The 24,950-nt window shown below is 40.8% G+C and overlaps 1 protein-coding gene across 1 annotated transcript in view; it reads right to left on the reverse strand.

Annotated features, from left to right (window-relative positions):
• Positions 1 to 24,950, reverse strand: part of slc9a2 (solute carrier family 9 member 2) — a 63,035-nt gene that overhangs the window by 28,104 nt on the left and 9,981 nt on the right. Inside the window, exons 2-3 of the mRNA XM_067986212.1 lie at positions 16,910 to 17,373; positions 11,582 to 11,832 (exon numbers count right to left, since the gene is read on the reverse strand). Coding sequence (XP_067842313.1) covers positions 11,582 to 11,832; positions 16,910 to 17,373 — 715 coding nt within the window. The remainder of the gene's footprint in view (positions 1 to 11,581; positions 11,833 to 16,909; positions 17,374 to 24,950) is intronic.

A 24,950-nucleotide genomic window follows, 5' to 3' on the forward strand; every position in this document is an offset into this window, starting at 1 on the left:
ATTTTGAAGGTAACCTTGTCAACTGAAATGGGTCCAGGAAAACAAATCTGGTGTGGAGTAAAACAGACCCAAGACTCAAAAGTAAAGTTGGTGTGTTTTGTTTTTATAAATATAGTTAGTATGGTATTTCTTTCCTGTTATTTTTTCTACATTAATAACTTTCCAGATTGTCTTTGGAGGCAACACAATTTTATAACAGCAGGATTCTTGAGCCCTTAAGAATATTTACTTCAATATTTTTCCTCCGTTTCCCCTGGAGCACAAACTCTAGGCTGACACTTACAGTGCAGTACTGAGGGAGTGCTGCATGGTCAGAGGTGCAGTCTTTCAGATGAGACGTTAAACTGAGGAACCATCTGCCCTCTCAGGATCCCATGGCATTACTTTGATGAGCAGGGGAGTTCTGGCCAATATTTATCCCTCATCCAACATCACTGATACAGATTATCTGGTCATTATCACATTGCTGTTTGTGGGACTTTGCTGTGCCTAAAGTGGCTGCCGTGTTTCCTACGTTACAACAGTGACTACACTTCAAAAGTACTTCCCTGGTATAAAGCATTTTGGGACATCCTAAGGACATGAAAGGCGCTATATAAATGCAAGTCTGATTCTATTAATACACTTATCTTTCAGATTTCAGTTCAGAGAAGAACTCTTGAAATGTTAACCAGTATTTTCTCTGCAGATGCCCCTGATTTGCTGAGTGTTTGCAACATTTTCTCTTCTTGTTTCAGCTCTCTAGCATTTGTAATTTTTTGCTTTTTTAAAAAAATATCTTATTGGGGATTGGTATGCATGTTTGAGTTAAATATCAAATCAAGCACATTACAAGGGCTATATTTAATCTTTTAGATCTCATTGGTAAGGGCACATTTAGAAGATTGTGTGCAGTTTTAGGTACATTGCACTCAAAATGGACATTGATGCACTAGAGACTGTGCAGAAAAGAGTGACAGAACTGATTTCAAAGTGTGGGCCTCCACACGAAGAACGATGCATAGAACTGAACTGAAAAAAAGAATTTCTATCTCCTCCTGGACCACACAGGCCCAGCAAGAACAGTTAACGGTGTCAGTTAACACCTTTGAGGAAATAGATGAATATCTGTTCAACAGAAGGACTGAAAATCAGGAGGAACATCGGCCCAGATGTCAAAATGTTCCATGAAATGATGGTTTCTGCACTGCTAGCAAAATGGTCATCTGGTCAGGGTTGGGTAATATAATCTCTAAAGTTAGATTGATATCTTTGAATTTGATCTGACAAGGCACAAAGAAATGCCACGGGGCTTTTGGAAGCTTTACATGCGGTTGGTTAATTCCTAGGAGTTTAAAAGAATTGGATAAAGTTTACAATAGGACAGATTTCACATAATCTGTGGAAGCAGCAGGTTTAGGACCCTTTCTGGTCCTAAACACATGTTCTGAATTATAAGCCACTGCACTGTGGAGAAACAGAGCTGTGACTTTGCAGTGTTTCACCACCAGGGGATCTCATTCATCTTAGAAATGCATTCTTGAAAGAAAATATTGCAATAGGCTTGTGGTGTGTAAATGTGAACATAACATATCAAAACTTTTCATTAAAAATTACTTGATAGAGAACACTTTGCAATACAGTAGTTTACCTCATCAAGCTTTACAATTTTCAATGCAACATTCTAGGAAAAACTGATTTCCAATATCCTTCCTACAACCAGCAGCAATGATTTCTAGTAGTTAGAATAATGCAGGATAGCACCACAAATGTATTCGGAATGCCTGGCAGAGGAATTTAAGTTAATAGTCTAAATGTAATATAAAATAATAACAAGATATGTTGGGGAAACTTTGTTCACCCTTCTTCCTTGCTAAAAGGTCTCCCTGCACCACTTTATCTGAGATGCACGAGCATGTCGGACAGCTCTCAGGCTGCACACCAGGGAAATGTGCTTCAGAAACCTGAGTGATATTCCTTCAGGTTTCCCCTCCCTCATGATGAAGAACATTCTGTCCACTTAAGTCACATTCCCAGGGTTGCATAGTTGAGATTTAGAACCCTGTGTGTGTGGAAACCACACTGTCTTACCTTGTGGGGCTTGCTGGTTAGAGTTTCCCCTTTAAGCAAGAAATAATGATGAAGAGGAGGGAAACCCCCCTAAATGAATCTTAGCTTTTATAGTTCAGGGTTGTGCTCATACATCTTACCAGTGAACTTTTTATTTTGTTATACCACCTGCCGATTTTTGAAAACCCATCAGTATTTTTAATTTTAAGTTTGCTGTTTTGTACGTCTTGGTTTGGCTTTTTAAAAAAAAATCACATGGAATCAAAAAAAAAACTTAGTCCTACAAAACACCATTATGTAATACCCAAAAGGTAACAAGTTAAATTATTCCTGCATCTTTGCTTTGTCAGATTCTACTCTCCTGAATACAATAGTCAGCCCAGACTTCCATTCCACTTTTGTTTAAAAAAATTGTTTCTGTTTTTCCATTTCCAACATCAGGCACCATTCTCTGACTGCTAAATCAGTCTTAAGTTCTCTCTCTCTGATGTCAGAGATAAGCACAGGTTTATTTTATGCAAATAGAATTTCTGAGAAGTATGGAAAAAAAAAGCTATGGCGAGCCTCAAAGAAACAGTCCTTCGGCAAAAGCTCTGGTAGATTCGTTGAAATAAGAAACCACTGAAACTAAAAAGGATTTTTTTTCTCAAAACCACAACCGTCATCATAGCAACAGGAAGCACCAACCATTTGACCTACAGTCTGCATCACAAATTCTCTAATGATCAATAGTTTACATTGCAGGAATTGAAACACTGAAGCAGGTGACTTAACAAAAAAACAAATCACTGGTTTATAGTTATGGATTTCATTATACTGCACCTATATTTTAAAAGGCACTGGATGAATGAAGGGTTAAGGAATTGTGACTACTTTCCACAAACAAAATAAATTACTCAACGACATTAGTGGACAAACATTTAACGTGGATACATGATATTCCTTTTTCCATTATCTTAACACAGGTATTTTAAGTGCGTTAATAACTATGTCAAAGTAGATGACAAAGGAATGACTGACAAATACTTAATATAGTATAGTCCCTTTAACTTAAGAAAAGTCCTAAAAGTGCTTGCAAACAGACGCTGAGCCAGAGGGAGAGGTGCGCAAAAAGTTTAGTTAAAGAGATAGTGCAGACAGAGACAGACAATGCAGTCAGAGACAGACAGACAGAGTGAGGGTGAGAGAGCGATCGTCGGGCCGGACAGAGAGAGAGAGAGAGATTGTAGAGACAGAGAGAGAGAGAGAGAGAGATTGTAGAGACAGAGAGAGATTGTAGAGACAGAGAGAGAGAGAGAGAGAGAGAGATTGTAGAGACAGAGAGAGAGAGAGATTGTAGAGACAGAGAGAGAGATTGTAGAGACAGAGAGAGAGAGATTGTAGAGACAGAGAGAGAGAGATTGTAGAGACAGAGAGAGAGAGATTGTAGAGACAGAGAGAGAGAGATTGTAGAGACAGAGAGAGATTGTAGAGACAGAGAGAGAGAGAGAGAGAGAGAGATTGTAGAGACAGAGAGAGAGAGAGATTGTAGAGACAGAGAGAGAGATTGTAGAGACAGAGAGAGAGAGATTGTAGAGACAGAGAGAGAGAGATTGTAGAGACAGAGAGAGAGAGATTGTAGAGACAGAGAGAGAGAGATTGTAGAGACAGAGAGAGAGAGATTGTAGAGACAGAGAGAGAGAGATTGTAGAGACAGAGAGAGAGAGAGATTGTAGAGACAGAGAGAGAGAGAGATTGTAGAGACAGAGAGAGAGAGAGAGAGAGATTGTAGAGGCAGAGAGAGAGAGAGAGAGATTGTAGAGACAGAGAGAGAGAGAGAGAGAGAGTAGAGACAGAGAGAGAGAGAGAGAGAGAGAGATTGTAGAGACAGAGAGAGAGAGAGATTGTAGAGACAGAGAGAGAGATTGTAGAGACAGAGAGAGAGAGATTGTAGAGACAGAGAGAGAGAGATTGTAGAGACAGAGAGAGAGAGATTGTAGAGACAGAGAGAGAGAGATTGTAGAGACAGAGAGAGATTGTAGAGACAGAGAGAGAGAGAGAGAGAGAGAGATTGTAGAGACAGAGAGAGAGAGAGATTGTAGAGACAGAGAGAGAGATTGTAGAGACAGAGAGAGAGAGATTGTAGAGACAGAGAGAGAGAGATTGTAGAGACAGAGAGAGAGAGATTGTAGAGACAGAGAGAGAGAGATTGTAGAGACAGAGAGAGAGAGATTGTAGAGACAGAGAGAGAGAGAGATTGTAGAGACAGAGAGAGAGAGAGATTGTAGAGACAGAGAGAGAGAGAGATTGTAGAGACAGAGAGAGAGAGAGATTGTAGAGACAGAGAGAGAGAGAGATTGTAGAGACAGAGAGAGAGAGAGATTGTAGAGACAGAGAGAGAGAGAGATTGTAGAGACAGAGAGAGAGAGAGATTGTAGAGACAGAGAGAGAGAGAGATTGTAGAGACAGAGAGAGAGAGAGATTGTAGAGACAGAGAGAGAGAGAGATTGTAGAGACAGAGAGAGAGAGAGATTGTAGAGACAGAGAGAGAGAGAGATTGTAGAGACAGAGAGAGAGAGAGATTGTAGAGACAGAGAGAGAGAGATTTTAATTTAAAAAGGTGGATAGAAAGGTCGAGAAGGAGTTGCAGAGAGTAAGACCAAGGCAGCTGAATGCTCTGCCACCAATAGTCAGGTGAAGGGAATAGGAGGTAAATACTTAGCAGGCCTAAGTCAGAGGAACAGAATGTTCAAGTGGGAATATTGAACTGCACACTGAAGACACAGTTTGGGGCAGAGCCAGGGGAGGGATTAAAAAGATGAGACCTTTGAATATATGTTTGGTGGGGGGGGTGGTCCAATGTAGGCCAGGTGTGATGGGCAAGCGAGACTTGCTTTGGAACAGCATACATACTTGGTAAATTAAAGTCTGTAAAATGTGGAGGATGGGAGGCTAACAGGAGACCATTTGTGTAGTTGAATTTGGAGATAACAATGGCATGTTATAAGAGTTTCAGCAGTGAAGGAACTGAGGTAGGAGCAGAGGCAGGCAATGTTGTGAAAATGGAAATAAGCAGTGTTGGTAATGGATAGAATGTGAGATTTAAAGTTCAGCTCAGCACCAAACAGGACACCAAGGCTGCGAATTGTCTGGTTCAGCACAAGACAGTGACAGGGAAGGAGATGGAGCCAGAAAGCAGAGTTTTGGGAGGGTCAATGATGGTGGCTTTGATCTTGATTATTCAAAGTAACATCGTAGGGAAAGTTGAACCAGATTTTTCTCAACCTCGGCATCCTGTTTGACCGAGCTGAGCTTCTGACCCCATATCCTCTCAATCACCAAGATCGCCTACTTCCACCTATAACATCACCCGTCTCTGCCACTGCCTCAGCCCATCTGCTGCTGAAACCCTCATCCATGCCTTCATTACCTCCAGACTCGACTATTCTAATGCTCTCCTGGCCGGCCTTCGACCTACCACCCTCCATAAACTTAAGCTCACCCAAAACTCTGCTGCCCGTAAACTAACTCGCACCAAGTGCCTCTCACCCATCACCCTTGCTTGCTGGCCTACAATGGCTCCCGGTCTGGCAATGCCTCAATTTTAAAATACACATCCTCGTGTTCAAATCTCACCGCTCCTTATCTCTAATCTCCTCCAGCCCTACAACCCTCCAAGATCTCTGTACTCTTTCAATTCTGGCCTCTTGCACATCCCCAATTTCCTTCGTTCCACCAATGGGGGCTGTGCCTTCAGCTGCCTAGGCCCTAAGGTCTGGAATTCCATCCCTAAACCTCTCTGCCTCTCTACCCGCCTTTAAGTCGCCCCTTAAAACCTACCTCTTTGACAAAGCTTTTGGACACCTGTCCTATTATCTCCTTATGCGGCTCGGTGTCAAATTTTGTCTGATGCGCTCATGTGAAACGCTTTGGGCGCTATATAAATGCAACTTGTCGCTGTTGAGGGAAGAGAAACTATTGCTGAAGATGCACTCATTGATTTTGGATAGGTAGGAATGGAACGCCAGTCCCGTTGATCTGGAGAACAGAAGAGAGACGTTCCATCACTAATAAGTAATTTCTAGGTTATAGTTTCTAATCTGATCACCAAAAGGAGAGGTCAGGCAATTAAAACAAAGTGATGGAAAGAAAATCATGCTAGGCCACACTAGTATATCACTTATTATCCAGCTATAAAGAGGCAGTGGCAGAGGTGGGAAAGTAGATGCTAAAGCCAGCTAAGAAAAAAGACAGAAGGAAGAAAAACTAGGAAATAAAAATAAATTATATTTCAATGACTTATTAATCAGTCACAAGGAGGACAGGGGCAGATGGGAAGGTCAGTATGTTTTTTCATGCCTGTCAGTTCTGAAGACTGCACCTGCCATTTCCAAAAACTGCCCCCTTTAGTCTGTGGATAAAGGCTTTAGTACAAAATTTGTCAGATTCAGCATCCTGTTGCAATACTGAACATGAATGGATGCACATGCTTCTGTGGAATGAGGCTGCTAGACTTTGTCAGCTAACATTAGCACTGTAAGCCTTCAGCCTTCTGGCTGTTTTGATTGGGTCTTCCAACTCATTCCAGTGGAATTTTGAGAGACTAAGCAGCATTGTAGTGACTGATTATACCAGGTATTTGGTACAAGACTGGATGCACTCAAAGCTCCACTTCTAAAGGCATTCAGATGAAAATCTCTATGGGAGACTTATCAGAATGCACCATGCAAAATCCAAAAGTTGACATTCCTAATCCATTTCTAAAAAAAAACTGAATCATAATAGTACAAATATGTTGAATACTTTACAACTGCATTTCCCTGAAGTTGCAAAGCATCATATTCATGGTAAAAAAAACTTTTAAAATACTATTGCTCTACTCAGTATTTAAACAGGCAGAATTGTTAGAATTTACATCTTAAGATGAGATCCATTTTCCCACCAACTCTGATTACTGCCTAGTTTATGGGCCTTTTACTTCCTGGAACATTTGGCAACATCACTATAGCTACCTCAGTGTACTGCTTTCCCCAGTTATTATTTATCTTCTGGCACAGTTGAAAGCTGATGTGGAAAACTCAAGGCAGGAGACTTTGCAAAGCATGCAGATACATGGAGGTAGCAATTAAAAGCAAGTCTCCAATTCAGACAAACTCCAGATGTCATATCCTTTGCTTTTTAGTGAACTATATGTATGCACTCGACACACAGGCAAAAAGCACCTTAGGCAACAAAAAGTTACGGGAAAAAATAACTGCATTCCCATAACCAGTCTGCATCCCAGTGCAGCAAATGAGGCAATGAATTAGCTCAAAAGGAATATAAATGACCGATGTTCTTTATATGGTACCTTGGACTGCAGTAGGATTGTTGAAGATACCCCTGTAACAAAAAGCAACAGCAGGACCATCAGAGGCACAAGGAAACCCTGAGAATGGAGAGGGGGGCAGTTTGCTCTACACTTTTAAACTCTTGAATGCCACCTATGGCATAAAGGCTGCTTCCACCATTTTGGGTCTAGCTGACCCATCAGCCCCTATACCAACCAACATTACTTTTGCAAGAATCGGGGAAAACTCCTGATGAATCAGAATGTAAACTTGGCTCCCACTGCACATGAATTACTTTAAGTGCAGTCACTTGTCATGTAGGTAAACCTAGCAGCTAATTTGTGCACAGCAAGATCCCATTAACAGCAAATAAGGTAAGTGACCTGTTAGTGAGATTGGTTGAAGAAGTAACATTTAGGAACAGCAGGAGAACTCTTTTCTTTGAATAGCACCATGGAATCTTATGCATGCACCTGAACAAGCAAACAGGGCTTCAGCTGAGCATGTATTCTGTGAGCGAGGCAGGGGCAGAGAGAGAGAGACAAAGCGAGGCAGGGGCAGAGAGAGACAGGGCAGAGAGAGAGACAGAGCGAGACAGGGGCAGAGAGAGAGACAGAGAGAGACGGGGCAGAGAGAGAGAGACAGAGCGAGACAGGGGCAGAGAGAGAGAGAGACAAGAACAGAGAGAGAGAGAGAGGGAGAGAGAGACGGACAGAGAGAGAGCGGCGGACAAAGAGGTAATGTAAATATTTAAGCTTTACAAAGAATTAAGAGTTGTTGCAAGGAAAAAGAAGCAGTCACCATGAAAAATTAAACCAAGGTTCCTCGTGGCAGTTTTTGGAATAGATGAACTGTGCAGTTCCATTTCAGATGCGAGACAGAAAGGTCAAAAATGACAGCAAATTAAAAACAAAAAAAGAGTGCAGCTGTCAGAAGCAAGAGGTAGCAGTTGTTGGTTAGACAGACAAAAGACAAGAAACTCTGAAGAATTGAAAGAAATGGGGTGTTAAATTGGATTACCCCTGAAAACAGGCACGGGGAGTGAGGTGCGCGATTAACCCACGCCCAGCCTGTTGCGATGCAAGCAGCACATAATATTCGTGCTGCCTGCTGTTTTAAATGATTGCTGCATGCAGCCAGCACTACCTGCACTGTTGATTGGCTTTACACATCAGCAGGGGCCCCCGATATAGTGAGTGGCTCATCCTTCTTAAAGGCATCCTGCAACTCTTAAAGGGAAGGTGCATTATGGCTGCAAGAAGTGGTGAGAGTTGTTTTAAAACTGAATCTGTGCTGTGATACTTGAAGAATGGCTGTGCCTGGCAGAGAGCATGCACCATGGTTCTCTGATGATGCATTGGAGGTCTTGGTGCAAGAGGCGGAAAGAAGGAGTGACATCCTGTATCCGCAGGGGGGACAGGAGAGCCTCCAGATGTATGCTCAGGAGGCAGTGGGAGGAAGTAGCAGAGGAGGTAAATGCCAGGAGCATAGCTCATAGAACATGGGTGCAGTGCAAGAAGAGATTTGAAATTTGATGAATTGTCAAGGTGATCGCGTTCAAATGCCAAGTGGCATATCGTACCAACTGCACCACTAGCGCCATCCACTGCTCAATTCACTACAGCCCCATCACCTACCTACCAACAATCTCAGTTAACCATTCAAATCATACACTTTATCTCACCGTTACACATTTAGCACTGTTGCAAGCCTCACACCCACCACTCACAGGTCACACACACACAGGTAACTATTCAACCATGACAGTCACATCACCCAAACATCTTGCAGGAGAAGGTGGCGCATAATTGGAGGCAGCAAGTGGCAGTGGCTCCATGGAACATGAACCTGCTGTCCTCTCTCAGGATGACAGCATTCCTGCTCTTGCCACTTCACTAGTGCCCTTGCTGATGCCCATCCCTATAGAGTATTTAAACTTTATCCAAGTAGAGGAAACCTCCAAAATCACATACAAATGCACCAGCAGCCAGAAGAAATAATCCAGCAACTGATCTGCAACTCCTGCATGATCCCTTTAAATAAAGCTGGTGGGAGGTTCTTCATGCCCTTTAAGTCATGTTTAGTTGTGCGAGGTTAAGACAGTGCACTGGATGAAGTGCGGAGTTCCAAAATGGCATGATCCCTTTAAATCAGTATTGCACACTGATTCGCTTCATCATCTCCCTACTCTGCATGCTGCCAGTGGTCATTAGGTGTGCACGCACAAACCCCTTTACCAAGATGGCATCCTGTGCACTTCCCATCGGAAGTGTGCTCACACATCTCAGACCCCATTTTCGAGGCTTAATTGGCCGTGTAGCACCTAAAAGAAAAGATGCCCACGTTCACCCCCATATGATTTTAACAGAGGTTATCAAGGTGTAATAACTCAGGCATTCTATTAGAGGAGTCTGGAGGTTGCAAGTACAGGGGTAAATTCAGAAGCATAGATAACCAATGGCACCAGCCAGTTACAAGAGGGCATCTTAAAGTTGCTATATTAACCAATTATATTTTTCCCCCTTTTCCCTCTTTCCAAAGCCACTGCGACATGTAGCCTAGTTTACCAAATGGAACCCCCCCCTTACATAGATGGCCTAGACAATGGGCAACTAGGGATGGTTAATAAAAACCAGCTTTGCCAGCGACAGCCACATCCCCAGAATGACTAAAAACAAAATGGGGAATCCCGTTTTGTACTCATGTCAACTTTTCTGCTAAAACAATACAAAAATTTCAGCCCCAAAATGACTTATTTCAGTCTGTGCCCACGTCTAATAGAACACCTCTACCTTTCAAATACAGTGAATCAGCCCAAATGCAATCTGTTTTTCCAACATGTGAAAAGAAAGATTCAGTTTCCCCGCCTCGTTCCCTCCCCAAATCACAACACCCCAGTCGAAAGACTGCACAGATAATAGTTTCAAGCTTCCACCGTTTGGAGGCATACCATCTTCACAAAAAAGTATTCAGCAAATATTACTTGCTTAGGGAGGAGCCATGCACAAATCTTACCAGTCTCGCACAAATGACACAGATACAATTAGGTGTTTGTAGGTCAATAGATCATGTATTTGCAAACAAATGAAACGAGGTTCACCAAATTTGGTTTCATGAAATCAATGCTCCTTTAGGCCAGCTGCCAAGAGCTTTGCTAGAGCAGGATCCAGCACCAACCAATTCTCCTTCTCAGCTTGAAGGGAAATTCCCAATGGTTTTTGGGCGGAGGTTAGAAACCCACTGCCTGAGACATCATAGCCCTAAACCCACATCATTCCACTACAGGGCTCAACTGGTTAGTGCCTCAACATGTCATGCTAAAAATATTTTACCAGAATTTAAAGCTTCTTCAAAACACATGTAGACATAGCATCAGCAATCCTGGAGATATTCACATCACCAGTCAAGCAGCTGTTCGATTGGTTGCTTCAAATTTCAAAGCATGGATACACTCTTTTCAAGGGAAGGCAATGTGGAGTCAAAATGAGAAAACAGGGACGGTAAAGGCCTTTAGAGTACTGCAGTAGAATTCTTAACTTATTTGCATAACTATATACACTTGCTTAAAAATGGATGGGGTGTTATGGTGCATTAGAACACTGTCATCTCATCTCAAGGTTGGATTCAAATGCAGTCTATACATGGGACATTGTGCTCTCAATTCTTTTCACATCCTACATAATTATTTTATTAAAAAGATCAGTTCAGTTTTACCAAAGTACATAGCTCCGATTTTCCTTTCTGGGCCTCCACTGGGTGCAGCATACCAGTGGTGCATGGCCCAGGCGCACTTGTGGTGCAGGCCTGTCCCCGTTAGAAGCATAGCCGCAGGTCTGACAACAGACCTCTGCCCCCATTTCCTCTTCGCTGCATCTGGGAGCTGAGCATTCCCTGGGCTCCAAAAGGAAAATCTGCCTTCGTATCTCCTTAAGCACAAAAGTGATCCATACTTAAAATTTAGTAATCTTGCTGCAAGAAACCATGAGAAAGAGACCATCAGAAAGGGAATGTTTCATGACATCACTTATTAAGTTGATAAAAAGGAATAAATGCAGTAAATTATATATAAACAAACAGCAAAATACCATGGGCTAGTGAATTCTTCCTTTAGGTACCATGGACATTGATTCATTGACCTGCTGCCCAAACCTCATCTAGAGGACATTACTTTGAAAACAAAGTGATCTTCAATACACCCAGTAGACAAATTGCAGGATACTCACGACATGATGCCTGACAGATGGAACATTTCTGCTGTCAGGTAGCAGAGGTAACTGTACAAGAAGACAAACAGTGGCTCTATTATCCGAACATTCTGAGTAAAGCGGGTGGTGAAAGCTGCAACAAATCCATAAATAATTCCCACTATTACGCCACCAATGCCCACCACAAAAAACTGGGCAATTCCAGCAAAGATATCCACAGTTTGAATAATGTGCATCTGGCAGAAGGACTTGAATAAGTGGTACAGAGCCTGAAAGGAACAAAAAACACAGGGAAAGCATTAACAATATCAAATGGTTAACTAGGACAGCTGGACTGTTTTAAGGATGATAAGGAACTAGCATGGATACTAGATAGCAGGGACCCTTGAGAACCATGGTCAAATCAAACCAATGGAAAAAAAATTTCCAAGACTGCCTAATGTCTGTATCATGGGCTTTTTTAAAAAAAACGTAATTTGGAATATGATCGGGAAGAATCATACCTAGAATCAAAGGGTGTTAAATTGGGCCACGTAGACCCCGTTTTCTCCTCCATCATGTGTAATTACATCTAATGAACTATACCTCACAAAAATTAAACAGACTGACCAAGTGACTTTATAATCTAGTATTAAAATCCACAATGATCACTAATTTTAGCCATAGACATCCTGAAGCTCAAATTCATCTATTGCAGCAGTGTTCGTTTTTTGGCCACTCGGTTATGGAAGTATACTCAGCATCTTCCCTTTCTTCTTTCCTACCCACCACCCCCGGAATAAACCCCAATCCTTAAATTCCTCTCCCAACAACCTTCCCCTTCACTTAATTGACCATCTGACAACTCAACAGTCTCTCAGCTGGCAGACACCCTTTCTTCAGTTTTTGCTCAGCCAGCCTTCAAAGCTGCTGTATTACATTTTCTGACACATCCTGCCCCATTTCTAACCTCACTTCTTCTCCAAAGTCTTCAAATGCATTATCTTCACCCAAGTCCATGCTCACACCCTTCAGTCAGATTTCCACGGTACTAAGATCACCATGGTCAAAGTCACCAACAATAAAGAACTTGCATTTATATAGCACCTTTCACAACCTCAGGATATTCCAAAAGCTTTACAGCCAACAAGTATTCTTGAAGTGCGGCCGTTGTTGTAATGTAGGAAACATGAACCAATTTGTGCACAGCAAGGTCCTACAAATAGCAATGAAATAAATGACCAGATCATCTAATTTTTTTTAATATGGTGTTGGTTGAGAGATAAACATTTGCCAGGATACTAGGAGAACTCCCCTGCTCTTCTTCAAATAATGTCATGAGATTTTTTACATCCACCTGAGGGCAGATGGGGCCTTGGCTTAATGTCTCATCCAAAAGATAGCACCTCATGACAGTGCAGCACTCCCTCAGTACTGCACTGAAGCCCTGAGAGATTGTAACCACAACGCATTAACCTTCCTCTCTATAGCCTTCAATACAGTCAATATCTCCATCATCCACCCCTACTAATGGCACTGCTCTTTCATAGTTCCACTACTATCTGGCCCAACATTTCCTGCCATAGTTTCTCCTCCTACACCTACAGTGTCATTTTTTGCATGACCAAAGTTTCCATTCTCAGACACTTTCTGTTCACCATGTCACCTGGTTACACTACTCTGGAGCGTGAAATTTGAAAGCGGACATCAACCTTTACTTCTTTGCCATCTCCTCAACTGCATGACTGTTGCTATGGTAGGAGTGCCCTGTTCAACCCCAAGCCTCACACCCACTCCATCACTCATGCCGTTCATTTCAATCTCTAAAATATCACCCGCCCCCATCCCTAGTGTTGCTAAAATCCTCCTCCACAAGACAGGCAAAACTGCTTCAATAGTGTTACTCTGTGTTCAGCAAACACAAGATCTGCTTACAGTGGAACAAAATCATAATTAGACTACTAGCTAAAAATGAATCTGCTAAGGTGCATAAAACTATAGTGATGCGTTAACACACGCTGTGATAATTTCAGTCGATTTTTTAGAATTTGGAGTAATGTTTTAAAGGTCAAAACTATGAGAATCCAATAAAAGTATAAAATTTGGCTTTAATGGAAACTGCATGTGTATAATTTTGTGAGTTAACTGGCATAACTCTAGACGTTAAAGAAGAGACTCATGAAAGTTCATCACATTTACTTGAACAATCCATCAACCAAAGGCCCAATTTAAACCCTGCCCACCCAAACAGAGCAGGTAGGGGGGTTTAAAATGGCGGTCGGCGATTCCCGCTGCATGCCAGACTTGCCCTGGCACCCACTGCCGTTTTAGCGGCCATATTTTATGCAGCGTCAGGGAAAAATTGAAAAAGAGGGGGTGGGGGAAAGACAATGAACTATACATCCTGTTCTGTAGTAGTGTGAATTGAGATACATGGTGTTAATGGCTTTGCAATCTTGTTTGTACTGCAGGGCACCCACTAGTTTCTGACCTTGCATGGGTGCAGACATTTTTTGTCCCATTACACAATAACACATTTTACATATCTTAATATGCAAAGAGCCACAGAGGAATGTAAAGGATGCAAGGGCTGTGCTTATCAACTTCAAGCCAATTAGCATTTAATGCTTTTATTATATTTGTATTTTTGTACTACAGTTCCACTTATAGTAGTGTAAGTATGTGATATAGAAAGTTAGACTCTACAAAGACCCATCCAAGCTGGTGGTCCAGCAGTGACATTAATGTGTCAGCTTCAGTCCATCACCAGGAATTAATATCATACCCCATAATCCAATGTACACCATAAGTAGTACTGGAGCAGCCTCAGACTAGTTCAAGTAGAACTCCTGAGGTCAGTAGATAATGTGTCATTATGTAGGTATAATGTGTGGGGGACAGGCTGCATGGGTACCATCCGTTCTCCAAAACTCAGCACCACTGCACATGAAGTATATAAAAGTCAGACAATGCGAGAGTGTGTATGTGTGCAATGGCGTTATGAATTTTGGGGGGGAAAAGACATTGTGGGGTGCCCAACTGCATGTGGTCAAACCTGACTGAGAAGGTTATTCAATACCTCATTTGCACTGGCCAGTTAAGACATTATCAGTTGAAGATGACCTTGTAATGTCCTCATTCAAGATATAACTAAAAATACTGAAAAATCATTTGGTGATTCAAAGCACACAAATAAATTAGATATACCTACTCTTCAAATGGTTTGATGTTAAAAAAAATTGAATTGTCCAATAATTTGAATTAAGCAATGTAAGCAACACAGCAAAGTGGGAATTTAGTGTAAAGAATTGAATCAAATGAATTTGAATTAACCAACTTTGAATCTACAGTAGTAGACTGTAATATGAGAAGTTGGTGTGTAAAAAGCATGGCGTTACCCTTTAAACAATTACTGAAAGCTTGGCTCATTGTGAACTATCACCTAGCAACAGCAGTTTCATTCATACCCAGCTTCCAAAGCTCACCTTGTCTGACCAACTTTGAAACCAAAATAAACCACTGTCCTCAGGAAATAAAATGGAAACAATTAGCAGATTCAACTGATTATAGAAAGGTTTCTGATATCCAATACTGGTTTACTCAACAGTCTGGATATTTTCTAATGACATTCCTAAACTAGGAAACTTAAGCTGGTTTCCTGTTTTAAGTCAGTCAATGATAAAAACCATTATTAAAATTATGTTTCACCAAACCTCATCATGCGACTAAATGGGGTATTAATTCAGTTGCAAATAGATAATCCTACAAGCTTCTGGCTACAAACAGCTAGCAGAGCAGTATGTTGTCTAAATACAGTATGTTGATAAAAGCAAAATAAAACTGACAATAGCCCAGTACAAACATACTTATTACAGTACAAAGAATAGAAGTATAAGCGGTGTTGTGGGAGTGATTGTTGTGTAAACTATTACAAATAGTTCATCTATTAACAAATCACACATTATTTTTGAGATTAGATGCACTGCAATAAAACATTTTAGGATAGCAGAAATCTTAGTAGTTTATACGCAACAGTAAGGGACTACACAATATACGGGGTGCAGATTATTTTTAATCTTGTGGGAGTTTTTGTTGTTGGGGGGGGGTGCGGGTGACTCAAAAGAGGGGGCATGGTTTAATTCCCAAGATACAAGTAGACTATTTAGCCCCTTGAGCCTGTTCCATGTAATCAAAAATCATGGTTGATCTGCACCTCAACTCCATTTACCAACCTTTCCTCTATACCCCTTACCTAACAAAAATCTATCAGTCTTGAAAATTTCAATTGACCCAGCACCCAGAGCCTTTTGGGGAAGCAAGTTCCACTTATTATGACAAAGTGCTTCCTGATTTCAATCTTAAATGGCCTAGCTCTAATTTTAAAATTATGTCCCATTGTTCTGGATTCCCCCACCAGAGGAAATAGTTTCTTTGTATCTGCCCTATAAGAATCCCTTTTTCATTTTAAACAATTAGATTTTCCCCCAACCTTTTAAACTCAAGGGAATACAAGCCAAATTTATGCAACCTGTCCTCATAAGCCCACTATCATTCTGGTGAATCTGCATTGTACCCCCTCCAAAACCAATATATCTTTCCTGAGGTGCGGTGCTCAAAAACGAACGCAGTACTCTAGATGGGGTCTGACCAAAGCTCTGTACAACTGAAGCATAACTTACTCAGCTTTGTATTCCAGCCCCCTGGAGATAAAGGCCTTTTTGATTGCTTTTCACTAGCCTTTAGTGATCTGTTTACACGGACCCTTTGTTCCTCTACAGTTCCTAGTTTCTTGCCATCAATGTGTCTTTCTTGGATCCAAGTCTGTGACTTCACATTTCCCCACATTGAACTCTATCTGTCACAGTTTTGCCCACTCCTTTAATCTGAATGTCCCTTTGTAACTTCCTGTTCCCATCTACACAATTTACTGTAACTATCAATGCATTTTAACATCTCATTGGAGGAAGATAGAGTGGTGAACACCGTTCACCTGAGGAAGGAGGAAGCCTCCGAAAGCTTGTGGGATTAAAAATAAAATTGTTGGACTATAACTTGGTGTTGTAAAATTGTTTACAAAAGCTTCAAAGGCAGCTGAGGTAAAGGGAAATGAGAAGAGTGCAAGTCACAGTAACAAAGAATATTGTTTTTAATCAGTGCTCTGATCGGTGTAGCAGAAGCTAGATTGAAGGGTCTCAAACAAGGAGTGATGGAAGCATAATTGCAAGACAATGGCACATTTTCTAGGACTTGGAAAAGAAAGGGAAAGTTGAAGATAGGTTGATAGATACAAAAACAGTGGGTTGAAGATAGGTTTCTTGAAGTTTAGCATAACATTAAAAGCGAAAGGAATATAACTGGACTACTTACCACAGTGACAGCATCATTGAGCAATGACTCTCCAAACACCAAGATATGAAGTTGCTCATTTACATGGATTTCTTCAAAGACGGCTAGAACTGCAACAGGGTCCACAGCAGAGATCAGGCTCCCAAACAACAGGATCTGCAATAGTGTGATGTCACCTAATTCAAAAGCCTGAACCTGGCAAATTCCATATAGTGACATACTGATGCCAATTACATTCCATAGGGTTCCAACTACTGCATACCATAAGATAGTGCCAATGTTTCCAAAGAAAAGCCTGCCAGGCATAAAGTAACCAGCATCAAGTACTATGGGTGGCAGTAAGTACAGGAAAAATACATCTGTGCTCATAACGGGTGGAGATCTCTCTTTAGCCCCAAAGATGATTCCTCCAACTAACAGCCCGATGATAATCAGCAGACAGCTCTCTGGGACAATCGTGGAGAGTTTATGATATAGATGAAACCCTGCAAGGAAGATAGAACATGATGTTAAACTATTAAACAATAAAGAAAATAAGGAAGGCTGTGTTATACAGGTCAATCAGATGTCTGATCAACAATATTTCAAGCATAAACAAAATACTGCGGATGCTGGAAATCAAATAAAAACAGAAAATGCTGGAGACACTCAGCGGGTCAAGCAGCATCTGTGGAGAGAGAAACAGTTAACGTTTCAGGTTGATGACCTTTCATCAAAACTTATTTCAAACATGTATGGATATAGGGTGCAGCATTGGTTCACAAGACACCTAACAAGATCTCAATTACAACAAGGACAAACATTCTACACTAAAAGTGTCTCATTACAGACAGGGAAAGCAGGTAGAGCTCATTTTTTTAAATTTTTCTATTCCCTGTAGAGCATTTTTTCCTACAAAAAGGCAGGGAGCAGTTCTACATCTCAAATAACTTCTGACTACCTCTTATTCTACATAATGGATGCTCATAAACCATCATTTTAATGACAGTGTCCATCAAAAGAGCACGATCTCTCCCAATGTCTGACCACTACCTTTTTAGCCAATTTTAATAGGATGAGAATATTCGTATTTATGACTCAGAGCATTGACGTCATCCAATTGTGCCAGTGCTGACTATACAAAAAATGCTATACCCTTCAGGTAAAATTTCAAGGAGTCCCAAAGACCTGACTCAACCTCTAGCCTTTAAGTATTGGCTCAGGAGGGCTCAGTGGTTGTGTTCTCACCTGAGTCAGAAGATTGTGGGTACCTATTCCAGGACTTCAGCACATTACCTAAACAGACATTTCAATGCAATATCGTGGGAGTGCTACATGGTTGGAGCTGCCATCTTTTGGTTGAGACTTTAAACTGAGGTCCTGTCAGCCTTTTCAGGTGAACATAAAAGATCTCATGGCACTATTCAAAGAACATGGGAGTTCACCTAGCCAATGTTTATCTCTCAAACCACCAAAAACAGGTTAACTGGTCATTTATTTCATTGTTAATTTCTTGGATTTTGCTCTGTAAAATTTCACTGCTGTATTTACCTACATAACTTGGACTACACTTCAAAAGTAATTAATGCACTGTGAAGCAGTTTGGCACTTTCTAAAGACATGAAAGATGCTATACAAGTGCAAGATCTTTCTTTACAGTGTATGGAGATCTACATCTACTGCAACAGTTTGAACATAACCAAATTGATTCTTACTTCCTATGCAGAGCTGCCCCGATCTCACGTGTGATTAAACTTACGATTCTTACATACTTCTCCCATAATTACTGGAGAATAAATTATTACCACATTCAAGAACATAACTTTAAGATGCTCTTAATCCTCTGCCATCCACACTAACCTCCAGGAAAATGTAAAACAGTATCTTTCTTCAAATATGTAACCCAACTGAACTGAGCTTGAAAGGAGCAAGAAAGCCACTGGCTCTATAAATAAAACAAATCTTAAAACGAGATTATGCAAAGATAAAACCATAGATGGTTCAGCACAGAAGGAGACAATTCAGTGCATCGTGTCTACATTAGCTCTGGTTCTATCACTTCCACGCTCTGGTTCTAGTTTAATCCTGACATTTCCAATCATGTACTCCATCCAGAAAAGAAAAAGATGGCAGAAAAAGAAAAATGCAATTGGATCATAATCAAACCGTACAAAGCGCCCATAAATTCAGCACTAAATTAAATCGCACTCAGATCACAGGATGGCCATCGTATGAAATGAAACACTGGTACAGTGGGTCCTGAGTACGAGGTAATGTTTGAGTTCTCGGCTGAGGCACTTAATTGTAATGTGTTTCTAACCACCCTGTACCTTACCCAAGAATGTTTGATATTTGGTGTTTAAAATGAAAAAAGTGTTCCAATCCCGAACACTATGCATCCCTTGACCAGCACAAAAATGCCCTGTATCTAACTACCAGTGCAAGTTTGACTTCTTGAAGCAACTGGTAAAAAAATATATACAGCCAGATTCTAATTATGTGCGCTTTCTCCAAAACCTGGAATTGCACTACATGCAAGCATACGTACATTGACACATTGCATATATGCATAGGCACTAGTGCTCGGAATGAAGAAACGATAGCACTAGTGCCAATGACATATGATCCAGCATGTGTGCACGAGATGGCTTTATTTAATGGGCTTAGTTGTTCCTGCTAGGCAATTAAGTCTAACAGCACATGGAGAGTGTTAACAAAATTCTACTCAAGTCCAGTTGGTGCCTTTTAATCAAACCACCAAATGGCTAAATTCACTCAATGTAATTAACAGGGTCCATACTGGGAAATAAATGGTTTATTCAAGCATACAGAACAAACCATATGCAGTGTTCTTCTCTATTGGGATATTCACTACGTCAAATGTAAATAACCGTGCGTTAGTCTGCAAATCACAATTTCAAACAAACAAAATGGACAAAAAACGGATTTGATGCAGTTCCGAGGATTTCTGATTGAGTTTAACATTTATTCACTTATTTTCTGTGGCGGCCAATACTGAAAATGATACATAAAAAAGCACTATTGCTGCTTTACCAGTAAACAAAAATATATTTTCCCCAAACAAGACCATTATACTTAGACTTGAGAAGATGCACCAAATTATATCCTGGATGGCTGTATATTAATGTTTCGATGCACCAATCTTTGCACTTGATATGTACATTTTGCAAATAAACATATTAATTAGCCCAAAAATAATATTCTGCCACTTCCAAAGTGAATAGAATAGTGTAGCACAAGATTATGTTTTGTGCAGAATGCAAATTTATGTAATTATTAACTCTACAGCTAATGCAACGCTGCAAAGGCAAATTACAGAAAAGCTACAACGTCTGCAGAACAAGATGCAAAATCCACTTATAAGAACGACTGTGAGATCAACAGAAAAATGGTTCTAGGACAAACCAAAATCATAACAAGGAGAAACAAATGATTAATAAAAATAAATTCAGAGGATCAACATGTTAGTGTAGAGGTCTTGCAAAACAGAAGTAAAATTGTATATACATCATTTTCTTGGATCTATTGGCATTAGCCCAGTATTTGTTTTTTAATCCTGTGTCTTACATATTGCTGTACCCTAGCTGCAAGACCAAAGTTGCACTTCAAACTAATTCTGCAATTACAGTGCAATGCAGCCTAATCCAGAGTTAGGACCCAGCCTGACACTAGAGAAAATCACAGCGAGATTCCCTAGAGGCCTTAAAACCCTATTTATGCCATACAAGTCTGCCCTCTCAGGTAGATGTAAAAATATCCCATAAGAATAATCAAAGAAGAGCAGGGAATTCTCCCATTGTCCTGGCCAATATTTATCCCTCAACCAATACCACTAAATCAGAAATTGGTGGACATATTCCCCAACTTTACAACAGTGAATATACTGCAAAAATATTTCGTTGGTTATATAGCACTTTGGGACATCCTCAAGTCATGAAAGGTGCTATCTAAATGCAAGTTCTTTATTTCTTCACAGACAAAAATTAAAGAAGAAATTCTCCCCTGATCTGCCTAGCAAAAACTGAAAGATGTTAACTTACCGTAACATAGATTTTGCAACCCTGACTGGTTGCATACCCAAATAACCTCCTCGTGATCTCAACAGGAGTAGATCATATCCACATGGAACATTTCCTCACCTATATCTACACACATCTCCATAATGAATTCTGGCACAGCACCCTTTGAGCTCTGGGTCATATTAAGGTAGAGTGTTACAGAATTATGTATACAATCTGTTTTCATTAACTGAACAAAACATTCAATTTACTCTCCAAAATATTCTGTAGCAGATAAAATAAATTAGTTTTATTGTCAGCAGCATGGAGCACAACATGATGGCATTCGTGGTACTATAGTATGAGGAGGGGGGTGGGGAAATACAGTTTTGATCGAGAGCTCTGCTAAACATTTAATCTCAGCCATTCTATAACACTAGGTGGAGGCCAGGCACCTTATGAGAAATCAGGGCACTGGCGTGGGGGGCGGGAAGGAAAGAGAAAGTAGTACAAAAGAAAATCTGTAATTTTTGCAGAACCATGATGGCAAACCTCCAAACAGTACAGATGTTTTGCCAGCGTTTCTCTCTCACATAGGCACCTTTCACCCCCCCACCCCAAAAATACACCAATTGAAACAGTTTTGCAGTGTCCCGAAGTTATCTCTAGTTTCTCAAGAGCCTCCAGAAATGATGCGTTGTTTTCTAAAATGGACTGAAGCCAAGTGAAACCACTGATGAAATGTGACCTCAAGGGCACACTACACAAATCTGATATGAATACTGTAATAAAAGAAGGTGGGTCTGGAACATCAGTTTTGTACACTTGTCTCCTCACTTCTCTAGAACAAAGAGGCTTTTAAATTTGTGATCTTGCAAATACTACCAGCAAATAGCATATTTATTTAGTACTTAACTTGACAGTACTTCGTAAAAAGTTATATTTCAAGCACGTGAAACTAAAATGTTTTACACGTAACATTCTCACTATCACAATTTTCTGCGAAAACCGAGGCAGATCAATTTAGTATCTCTGCCATTCCTTCAACCTCCAGATCTCCTTTCTCATTTCTATTTAGCCCTACTCCTCCTTAAACAGTTTTATAAGCATAAAAATAGTTAACCATTTCTCTTCATGTGCCGTCTCTCTCTATTCATGCACTCAGCCTTTCTGATCCTTTTTGCTTCCCTTCATACTTTGCTTGATTTTCTTTGTGCTATTATAGCTCTAGATTTATCAAATGCCACAGAACTCCCCCCATCCCACCCCCACTGCCCAAAATCAAGAGCCTTTAAATTTAACTGTTCACTGTTTATTCAATTTTGTTTATACCCTATTGGAAGATGAAGGGGTTAGAAACACAGAGGTCCTAACCAACATTTCTCCTTCAACCAACACCACCAAAAAAGTTATCTGGTCATTCATCTCATTACTGTTTGTGGGGTCTGTATGTGCTGCTATGTTTGCCACATGTCAGTCACTACATTTCAAAGTAATTTATTGCCCATAAAGCACCTTGAGAGATAAGGTGCTATATAAATGAAAGTACTTTTTTTGTAAATAGGGATACTGCATGCATTGGCATCAAGTCACCTGAATAAGTGGGTCTCTGCAGCCACTGAAAGAACAAATGTCTGGTCATTTATATTTACGAACACAGCGGACGGCAGTAGAACAAGATGTTTGACATAAGAAATAGGTGCAGGAGTAGGCCATACAGCCCCTCGAGCCTGCTCCGCCATTCAATCAGATCATGGCTGATCTTAGACCTCAACTCTACTTTCCCGTCCGATCCCCATATTCCTGGATTCCCCTAGAGTCCAAAAATCTACATCTATCTATCTCAGCCTTGAATATACTCAACATCTGCAGCCCTCCAGGGTACAGAATTCCAAAGATTCACAATCCTGAGTGAAGAAATTCCTCCTCATCTTAGTCTCAAATGGCTGACCCCTTATCCTGAGACTATGCCCCCTAGTTCTAGACTTTCCAGCTAGGGGAAACAACCTCTCAGCATCTACCCTGTCAAGCCCCCTCAGAATCGTATATGTTTCAATGAGATCACCTCTTATTTATCTAAACTCCAGAGAGTATAGGCCCATTCTACTCAATCTCTCCTCATAGGACAACCCTCTCATCCTAGGAATCAATCTAGTGAATCTTCGTTGCACTGCCTCTAAGGCATGTATATCCTTCCTTAGGTAAGGAGACCAAAACTGTACACAGTACTCCAGGTATGGTATCACCAAAGCCCTGTACAATTGCTGTAAGACTTCCTCACTCTTGTACTCCAACCCCCTTGCAATAAAGGCCAACATGTCATTTGGCTTCCTAATTGCTTGCTGTACTTGCATGCTAACTGTGTTTCTTGTACGAGGACACCAACATTTAAAAAACATTCTGTTTTTCTATTCTTCCTACCAAAGTAAAAAACCTCACATTTCCCCACATTATACTCCATCTGCCACCTTCTTGCCCACTCACTTAACCTGTCTATATCCCTTTGCAGACTCTGTGACCTCCTCACAGCTTACTTTCCCACCTGGCTTTGTATCCTCAGCAAACTTGGATACATTACTCTTGGTTCCTTCATCTAAATCATTAATATAGATTGTAAATAGCTGAAGCCCAAGCACCGATCCGTGCGGCACTCCACTAGTTACAGCCTGCCGTTACCCGTTTAACCCTACTCTGTTTTCTGTGCCTTAACCAATCCTTTATCCATGCTAATATATTACCCCCACCCCATGAGCTCTTGTCTTGCGAACCACCTTTTAGGTGGCACCTTATCAAATGACTTTTTAAAGTCCAAATATACTACATCCACTGGTTCCCCTTTATCTACTGTGCTTCAGCTACCCTCATCAGCTATACAGTCATCTTTAAATTTGAGGTTCATGGTTCAAGGCTCAGATGGGCTTTTTTTTTAAAGTTTGTTGAAGATTATTTTAGAAACATACCAAAATTAAAACTACACAGTTATAAGTTTTGTAACTGAAATTGTAAAGAAATCTGAAGACTTTATTCAATTTAGCCTTGCCATAACTGTTAGTAAAACTGATGATACGAAGGCACGGTTATACCATATATTGGCCTGAGGCAGATATGCTGAGGCAGGATGCACTGCAGCAACTAGTCAAGGCTTCTTCGACAGCACCTCCCAAACCTGCAACCTCTGCCACCTAGAAGGACAAGAGCAGCAGGCGCATGAGAACAACATCACTTCCAAGTTCCCCTCCAAGTCACACACCATCCTGACTGGACATATATCGCCATTCCTTCATCGTCGCTGGGTCAAAATTGTGGAACTCCCTACCTAACAGCACTGTGGGAGAACCTTCACCACACTGACTGCAGCAGTTCAAGAAGGCGGCTCACCACCACCTTCTCAAGGACAACTAGGGATGGGCAATAAATGTTGGCCTTGCCAACGACGCCCATAACTATGAATGAATGAATGAAAAGAAATCTATGGAATATGATACAGCCAGCAGACCAATCTTCAGACATGAGTTATACATGACTCTGTCTCTCTCTCTCTCTCCCATAAGAGTATGGGTGCATCATTTTTCTCCAATAAATAAAATGCTTCTATGAAGTGCCCAGAAGGCCAGGCATTATTCTCAACATGGTTTCACACAAGGCTGCAAATACACTGTTCCCAATGTAAGCCCAAGTGGTACAACACTACCGCTTGGAGATGCATTCATCATCTATTGTATTCCCTCCTGAATTAAATTATCTTTCACATTAATTTGCAACCAAATCTGCTCCACATTGATGTGAAAATATACTATATAACTGCACAATAGATTGATCCATACATTATACACAATAGAATATGCAATAGACAGAATTGGCCAGAATTTGCTGTAGCAGGGCAATGAACAGTGTCTGTTAGACATGCCCTGGCCCATTTAATCTCAATGATATTTTGCGCCGCAAGTTACTGGAAGTGCAGATGGAAATGGTGCAGCTTGCTCGACAGGGAATCTGGGATCTGAGTGAACAGGGCAATCAACTGCCTATCTCCTTAACCAATCAGATTTAAGGATTGTGAAATG

The sequence above is a fragment of the Heptranchias perlo genome, chromosome 6 (genome assembly GCF_035084215.1).
Source record: "Heptranchias perlo isolate sHepPer1 chromosome 6, sHepPer1.hap1, whole genome shotgun sequence".
Taxonomy (NCBI): Eukaryota; Metazoa; Chordata; class Chondrichthyes; order Hexanchiformes; family Hexanchidae; genus Heptranchias; species Heptranchias perlo.